At 37.9% G+C, this 8,875-nt stretch overlaps 1 protein-coding gene across 2 annotated transcripts in view; it reads right to left on the minus strand.

Moving 5' to 3' along the window:
- Nucleotides 1–5,196: 5,196 nt before the first annotated feature.
- LOC144975074 (uncharacterized) overlaps nt 5,197–8,875 on the minus strand; it is a 94,022-nt gene continuing 90,343 nt past the window's right edge. The window contains exons 29-30 of one of the 2 annotated variants that reach the window (XM_078918770.1): nt 8,742–8,875; nt 5,197–6,748 (exon numbers count right to left, since the gene is read on the minus strand). The exon at nt 8,742–8,875 is cut by the window's right edge and continues 32 nt beyond it. In XM_078918770.1, coding sequence (XP_078774896.1) covers nt 5,634–6,748; nt 8,742–8,875 — 1,249 coding nt within the window. In that variant the 3' untranslated portion in view covers nt 5,197–5,633. The remainder of the gene's footprint in view (nt 6,749–8,741) is intronic. The other variant, XM_078918769.1, reaches the window with a different exon arrangement.

Here is an 8,875-nt window from a genome sequence, read left to right on the forward strand (position 1 = left end):
TAGTAGTAGTAGTAGTAGTAGTAGTAGTAGTAGTAAGTAGTAAGTAGTAGTAGTAGTAGTAGTAGTAGTAGTAGTAGTAGTAGTAGTAGTAGATAGTAGTATAGTAGTAGTAGTAGTAGTAGTAGTATAGTAGTAGTAATGAAGTTATTTGTAGAATTAGTGTAGATAGGTATATGTAGTGATGATATAGTATAAAGTATAGTATAGTATATATTGTATAAGATAAGTAGTAGTAAATTAGTAAGTAGTGTAAAAGTTGTTGTTAGTAGTTAAGTGTAGTAATAAGTATATAGAAGTGGTAGTAGATAGGAGAGGGATGTAGTATTGTAATGTAGTAGAGTAGTTTATAGTAGTAAATAATGTAAAAGTAGTATAGTACATTTATATTAAGTAGATTAGTGATAGTAATAGTATGTTTAGTATATAAGGTGTGTAGTTATGTAGTATAGTTAGTTTAAGGTAAGTATATAATAGTGTTGTAGAATATAGAGTAGTAGTATAGGGTATAGTAGTATAGTAGTATAGTAGATAGTAGTGAGTTGAGTATGTAAGTAAGTATGCTGATTGAATAGTAGTAGTAGTGTAGTAGTATGGTAGTAGTGTAGTAGTTAGTAGTAGTAGTAGTATAGTAGTAGTATAGTAGTAGTAGTAGTAGTAGCAGTAGTAGTAGTAGTAGTAGTAGAGTAGTAGTAGTAGTAGTAGTAGTAGTAGTAGTAGTAGTAGTAGTAGTAGTAGTAGTAGTAGTAGTAGTAGTAGTAGTAAGTAGTAGTATAGTAGTAGTAGTAGTAGTAGTAGTAGTAGTAGTAGTAGTAGGTAGTAGTAAGTAGTAGTAGTATAGTAGTAGTAGTAGTAGTAGTAGTAGTATAGTAGTAGTAGTAGTAGTAGTAGTAGTAGTTAGTAGTAGTAGAATAGTAGAAGTAGTAGTAGTAGTGGTAGTAGTAGTGTGTAGTAGTAGTAGTAGTAGTAGTAGTAGTAGTAGTAGTAGTTAGTAGTTAGTAGTAGTAGTATAAGTGAGAGTAGTAGTATGTAGTAGTAGTAGTAGAGTAGTAGTGTAGTAGTAGTAGTAGTAGTAAGTAGTAGTAGTAGTAGTAGATAGTAGTAGTAATAGTAGTAGTAGTGTAGTTAGTAGGTAGTAGTAGTAGTAGTAGTAGTAGTAAGTAGTAGTAGTAGTAGTAGTAGTAGTAGTAGTAAGTAGTAGTAGTTATAGTAGTAGTGTAGTAGTAGTAGTAGTGTAGTAGTAGTAGTAGTAGTAGTAGTAGTAGTAGTAGTAGTAGTAGTAGTAGTAGTAGTAGTAGTATAGTAGTAGTAGTAGTAGTAGTAGTAGAGTAGTAGTAGTATAGTAGTAGTAGTAGTAGTAGTGTGTAGTAGTAGTAGTAGAAGTAGTAGTAGTAGTAGAGTAGTAGTAGTAGTAGTAGTAGTAGTAGTAGTAGTAGTAGTAGTAGTAGTAGTAGTAGTAGTAGTAGTAGTAGTAGAAGTAGTAGTAGTAGTAGTAGTATAGTAGTATAGTAGTATGTAGTATAGTAGTAGTATAGTAGTAGTAGTAGTAGTAGTAGTAGTAGAAAGGTAGTAGTAGTAGTAGTAGTAAGTAGTAGTAGTAGTAGTAGTAGTAGTAGTAGTAGTAGTAGTGTAAGTAGTAGTAGTAGTAGTAGTAGTAGTAGTAGTAGTAGTAGTAGTAGTAGTAGTAGTAGTAGTAGTAGTAGTAGTAGTAGTAGTAGTAGTAGTAGTAGTAGTAGTATGTAGTAGTAGTATGTAGTAGTAGTAGTAGTAGTAGTAGTAGTAGCAGGAGTAGTAGTAGTATATTAGTAGTAGTAGTAGTAGTAGTAGTAGTGGTAGTAGTAGTAGTAGTAGTAGTAGTAGTAGTAGTAGTAGTAGTAGTAGTAGGAGTAGGAGTAGTAGTAGTAGTGGTAGTGGTAGTAGTAGTATTGACATCTCCAGAGCTATAGGCGCAGCAGATGCTAATCAAGGGGGGTGGGGGGGGGGGGATTATTGTGTGCATGTGGGGGGAGAGGTGTCCATGATGATGTTAGCCATGGTATAATCTTATGGTGAGTTCACATGGGGTCCGATCACCCCGGAGGCTTGATCAGATGAGTCTCCCAACATCAGTAGGGAAGCAAAATGACCACCAAGGGACATTTCAATGGTCAGACTGTATGTCTGACTGGTGCCTAGGATTTTCAAAAAATAGATGAAGCCTCGTCATTTTTTGCATTCGTAATTTTGTGCTGCCAGATTCAGTTCTACAATAAACTTTTTAAAATTTCAATTCATTGAATCTTCAATTTACGACTTTTTACGACCATGGATGAAAATTTATTTACGACCAAGGGGTCAATTTTACGAATGTACGACTTTGCTGGACACCCTGAGTAGTGGTGGTAGGGATGGTGATGTGGTGGTTGTTGCAATAGTGGTGGTAGGGATGGTGATTGTAGTAGTGATGATGATATGATGGTTGTTGTAGAAGTGGTGGTAGGGATGGTGATGTAGTGCTGGTTGTAGTAGTGGTGGTAGGGATGATGATGTGGTGGTACTGGAGGTTGTAGTAGTAGTGGTGACGATGAATTGGTAGTGATTATGATAATGTAGTGGCGGTGGTGGTGGTGGTAGTGATGATGATGATGTAGCCGTGGTTGTAGTGGTGGTGGTGGTAGGCTGTGGTGGTCGTTGTGGTAGTGGTGATAGAGGTGGTGTTATGGTAGTAGTTGTGATATGGATGGTAATGTGGTGGTAGGGATGGTGATGTGTGGTTAGTTGTAGTAGTGGTGGTAGTAATGAAGATGTGGTGGTAGTAGACGTTATAGTAGTGGTGGTAGTGATGATGTGGTGGTAGTGGAGGTTGTAGTGGTGCAGTGATGATGATGATGAAATGGTGGTGGTTGTGGTTACAACAAGATATGAAGTGAGTAGAAAAGTGCCAGAAGACAATAGAGAATAAAAATTTTTTTCCGCGGCGGTGGTGGGGTTTGAACCTGCGACCTTATTGGTACGACAACTCCGCCTGGCAGGTGAGAGCGTGGCTCTACCGTGTGAGCTATCCACGAACACAAAAATATTCAGTTTCAAACCCAAGTCATTTCTAGATCCCTCTCTCACACCACTTCTGGGACCGCCGATTCGTTCGCCCACCACCATCGCGAAGTATTTTGACCAGCAGTTAAGCTTAATAGCCAATATTCTCAACCAAACATATAACATAGAAACGATTGAGACATTGAGTATGCTCCGTGTATGGGGTGAATTTTTAATTCAGAAAAGTGAGTGGAGCAGGCACTTATGTTGGTAACAACAAGATATGAAGTGAGTAGAAAAGTGCCAGAAGACAATAGAGAATAAAAAATTTTTTCCGCGGCGGGGTGGGGTTTGAACCTGCGACCTTATTGGTACGACAACTCCGCCTGGCAGGTGAGAGCGTGGCTCTACCGTGTGAGCTATCCACGAACACAAAAATATTCATTTCAAACCCAAGTCATTTCTAGATCCCTCTCTCACCCACTTCTGGGACCGCCGATTCGTTCGCCCACCACCATCGCGAAGTATTTTGACCAGCAGTTAAGCTTAATAGCCAATATTCTCAACACAAACATATAACATAGAAACGATTGAGACATTGAGTATGCTCCGGTGTATGGGGTGAATTTTTAATTCAGAAAAGTGAGTGGAGCAGGCACTTATGTTGGTAACAACAAGATATGAAGTGAGTAGAAAAGTGCCAGAAGACAATAGAGAATAAAAATTTTTTGTGGTTGTGGTTGTAGTAGTGGTGGTATTGATAACGATGTGGTGGCGGTTGCTGTATTCTTTTGGTAGTAGTGAAGATGGTAGTATTGTTATTGTGGCTGTAGTAATAATGGTAGTGATGATGATGTGGTGGTTGTTGTACTGGTGGTGATATTGACGATAATGTTGTGGTTATAGAAGTGGTGTTCTTGCCAAATTCAAGGAGTTTTCAAGGATATTTTCTCCGTAAAATCAAAATCAAATTTTCAAGGAGTACTTGAATTTAAGGAGGCCGCAGGAACTCTGAATAGCACACTGCTTACTACCCTTCGGAAAGGACAATAGTCTATCGCAAAGTACTTTCCACCAGATCTAACAGACTTAGCTACCCATTTGCTGCTGGGTAGACAGGGGGTTCAGCAAAAAATCTCCACTTCACCTGGGATTGACCTCGGTCCTTTTGCATGTTAAGCGAGTGCGCTACCAACTGAGCTATCGGTACCCATATAAAATAATCAGGGACAAAACTTCCCATAATCTTAATATAAACTATCCCCCCCCCCCCCCACACCAACCTCTAGGCACCATGCCATGTGTGGCTTTGTGGTCTAATCCTGTGACGCGCAACTTATGATATGTATGTACGGCTATATAGTCTTGTGAAATGACACTCGGTTTGGAATCAGAAGGCCCTGGGTTGTAGCCTTGTTTGGCACATAGTTGAGTCGTTGGAAAAGGCCCTTTACACACATCAGGTGTAAAATGAGTACCCGGCTATTACCAGCGTTGTAATATTACTAATATCGCCTAACATCTCGTTCTACATGTCACATGTTGCTGTTGGTCAGTGACCCTTTGTAAAGTGATTTGAGTACGTTTTGTGGATTTTGATCTATATTTAAGCTCAAGATTTGAGTCCCGTTGTGGGGCGCGTCACAAAGTTGAGTACTTGGAAAATGTTTTTTATTCATATTTTCTCACTATAAGCAGGTGATAAATGAGTACCTGACCGTTAATTTCTTTGTCTATGACGAAAAGAAATTGAAAGAGAGCCATAAAGGCTTCATCTCTCATCCTACTCACATAAATCGATTTGATCACATCACGTTGAAAGAAATTGCACTTAATTAGGAGTAGGTATTTTAAAATAATGTACTTAAGATGATGACATTCAAAATCTTGATCATTTATATAGCGCAATATCCAATAAACGTGCTCAAAGCACTTTACAAGAGCTCCCTAGCCAACAGCAATACATAATAAATAGGACGAGACATGACAGCTGTTAAGCGATACTGCAATTTTGTTTTCCGACAGAGACAACACTGTTAATGGCCAAGATTAAAACAAGATGGTAAAAAAAAAAAAAAAAATTAACGACCAATAGGATTGGTCTATAAAATAAAAAATGAAAATGTACTCTTTCCTGTGAAATTGTGGGCTTTTTACTAGTTTACTAAAAACAAAACAAAAATGTTTTTGGAGAGTTTAAAACATTTTTATTACAACATATGATAACAACCAGATGTAAAAAAAAAAAACAACCAAACCCCCCCCCCCAAAAAAAAAAAAAATTTTAAAAATAAAAATAAAAAAAACGTTTTGAAAATCTAATCTATATTACTAGTCCTACAAAACTGATTTAACCAGTTAACTGTCGTACTTCAGAAAGATGAATTTATAAAAATTTGGCCAGAAAACTGTTCCTTCAAATAGCGATCAATTTAAATGTCCCTCAACTTAGTAAAACCTCTCAAACCTGGGACGTCGTGAAGTCAATCTGTTTTGTTATTTTTAATGTTTTAACGTTTTCATTGTTTGTTGTTGTTGGCTGAAGAAGGGTTTTGAGCCCAAAACATTCTTTTTTGAAGCTATTATACTCATTTTTTTGTTTAATGGGTAAGCTTACACATTTATTCTGCATCACTGATGACAATAACGTCATCATCCTCATCATCACTTGTGTGTCTGCCACCAACTGGTTCCTTCATACTCATTTTCTTCTTCCCACTCTCACCATCCACACTAGTTTTCCCCAACCCTGCCCCTAACCCAACCTTTGCCCCTAACCCTACTTTTTCTTCCTGCCTTTGTAAAAAGTCAGAAAAGACGTTTTCCCAGCTTGTGTTGCCCACATCCGTGTCCTTACGCCCCCCACCAACGTTCTTACTCCCTCCAGCTATATCTGTACGACTCCTTTCACCCATACTATTTTCTCCTCCACCTAGAATATCTCTACCACCCCTACCCAAGTCTTTACTCCCCCCACCCATATTCTTACTCCCCTCCGACTCCATCCCTTGACCCGACAACTTCCGGACACCCTGAGAAGATGTTCTCCCCTCATCAAAACTTTCCACAACCTTTTTACTTCCAGAACCACCCACGCCGGTACGAATTTTCACATATTGAGAGAAGACATTCTCCCAGCTGCTGCCACCGCTACTACTATTTCCTTTTTCACCACTCTTACCCACAATGCCCTGACCAGATGGGCCGGACATAGCCGGCACTCTGTCCGGTGATGATTTGACTGTTTTATTTTTATCAAAATCCTCTGCTCTCTTTGATGGAACTTTCATTATTTTGCTGAAATCGGAATCACTTTTCTCCAGTTGTTGTACCTCTGTTGTTTTAGAGGTCCCAGCAGGACTACTAAGTTTTCCCTTCTGATTTGACAAATTGACTAAATCGTCCTGAGACACTCGCGGACTTGATGACCCCAAAGCAATTTTCTCAGAATTCAAATTTTCACTCCCCTCCTTATCCCAGTATTTAGAAACCGGTACGGCATCTTTCTGCTCATCTAATTTGGGGAGTGACGATTCCTTTGTCTCAACAGGGAAACTTGACAATGTAGTTGTTGTTTTCGTCGTTGTGTTCAATGATGATGATAATGACACTGGTGGACAAGAGACCTCTGGCAGTGTAGATTGAGATGTGTTGATGTTCTTTTGCACAGTTTCAGGTGACTTCAGTTGAGTTTCATGTCTGACTTGCCCCTCGGTCGCTTTGACACACCTGTCATCTACATAGACACAAAAACAATACAAAGAAGATAAAGAATCTTGTGACTTTAATTTTTATTAAATTATAGCAGACCCCAAATTATGTACAGAACGTGTGTAAGAAGACGCCTAGCAGGCAGACGTCTGTAACTGTGCTCTTGCTGTTTTTGTGAAGTTTTGTGATTTTAAATCATTTAACATTTATTTCTACATTGGATTTCTATTCCACTCTGTGTGACATGGTTCCGTGAATCTTGTGATATAATTTTTACAACTATTCAAAATAATGAAATATTTTAATCAACAAATTTTTTAATGGATTTTATTCAACATGATAATTTTTACCATCCTTGTCAGTTGACATTCTGGTATCGACTTATGTTCACATCATTGTTTATGCTTGTGTCATTATCTGAATACAATACAAGTATACAGCATAACTGTTTTAGTCGAGCCAGAGCTGGCTGTCACGAACAAAGACATATTGAGATATGTATCGGCAATCGGACTAGACGCTGTCCTGCAGAATCATGACCACCTGTGTTAACAAGAATAAACTGTGTGAGAGGTGTTAAAATCAATCACTTTGGAGCAATGTCAAAACAAATAGCCTTTCCAAAAATAACAACATTGTGCAACAATAACGACCATAGTGATCTCAAGACAAAAGCCAACTGAAGCTGACATGGGAGTAAATAACGACATCTAAAAACATTAGAAATATCAACAGTGTGTAATAATAGCAGCTGGAGCTGTGTTCAAACAAACAACAAACAAAATGTAATCACCGATACAGTTGGCATTTCACACAGCAGACACGAATAGACTTCAACAGTCATGAAGCCACTTCCCTCGTAATGACTTAGTAACTGGCTCTAAACTATCGGAACAATGGCAGACGCCCTTATGAAATATTTCTCCGACGAGCAAAAAAGTGTATACAGAGGAGAAAAACATTATAAATATATGACCATACTTTGACTTTTATACATTCTGATCACATGACATATGAAAAGTTCTAGCCAGCATGAAGAATAAAAAGTACCCATTTTCTTTGTTAAGAACCAGACTGCTCACCGTTGTTAGGCGACGTGACATCAGACGAGTGAATCCAATTGGGAAATGTAAAAAAAAAACAACCTGTAGGGGAAATTGTATAAAGAGAGATAACACAGAGCCGTGTAACGAAACTGAGGACACCCACGAACAATCTGTGTCAGTCTGTGTGAGAACCACTTACAGAGTAAAATCAAAGTTGTCAAACCTTATGAAATGTGGCTTATTTAACTCCAGATTAGTATGTAATAAAAAGACAACTCTAGTTTATGAACATATTTTGGACGACTATGACATATTATTCATAACAGAGACATGACTAATAAAGGAAAATTGGGATTATATCATTAGTAAAATAAAACCTGCTGGGTACAATGTGACCAAGAAAATCCGAAAAGGTCGACAAGATGGTGGGTTAATGATAGTTCACAAGGAAAATATTGCCTTACAGAAAACAAAAGTAACAACTAAGCCCACGACCTTCGAAACCATCGAGTGTCAATTAAAAGACAAAAACATGAAACTTAAATTTGCTCTTATTTATTGCCCAACACCATCTAACAAAAACAAAACAATGACAAGACAGTTTTTGAAAGAATTTGAACAGTATTTCAGTAATCTGTCAACAAGAGACAATCTTTACATCTAAGGGGATTTCACCATCCATGTGAATGACGAGTCAGATAAAAATGCATTGGATTTTCTCAATATTATTGAGACAAAGAACATCCAGTGCGTCATATATGCTGTATATTTGCTACTTTTGCCTTTTAGGTGCAGAGGAATCTTCAAGGATGATGGCCTTTTGTTGGCTTGTGATTAAGAGGGGTTAAATGACTCAGGACCGGATTGAAAAATGTCCATATCAGCTCTGGAATAAAACCAGGCATTTCTTAATTTCTTGAATTCAGTAAATTTCCGGAAAAGTGGAATCACTGTATTGTATGACCAACTAACCTTTATGTGTATTTGTCATGGGTGAAGACTTGGGTCTCTCCGTATCCATGTTAGTGGTCAACGACACAGGTGTTAAAGTCGTAGGCTTTTTCACAGTCAATTGGCTAATAATGGGTTTGTTGACAACAGGACTG

The sequence above is a fragment of the Berghia stephanieae genome, chromosome 6 (assembly GCF_034508935.2).
Source record: "Berghia stephanieae isolate SIO BIC M18660-M18661 chromosome 6, UCSD_Bste_1.3, whole genome shotgun sequence".
Classification (NCBI taxonomy): domain Eukaryota; kingdom Metazoa; phylum Mollusca; class Gastropoda; order Nudibranchia; family Aeolidiidae; genus Berghia; species Berghia stephanieae.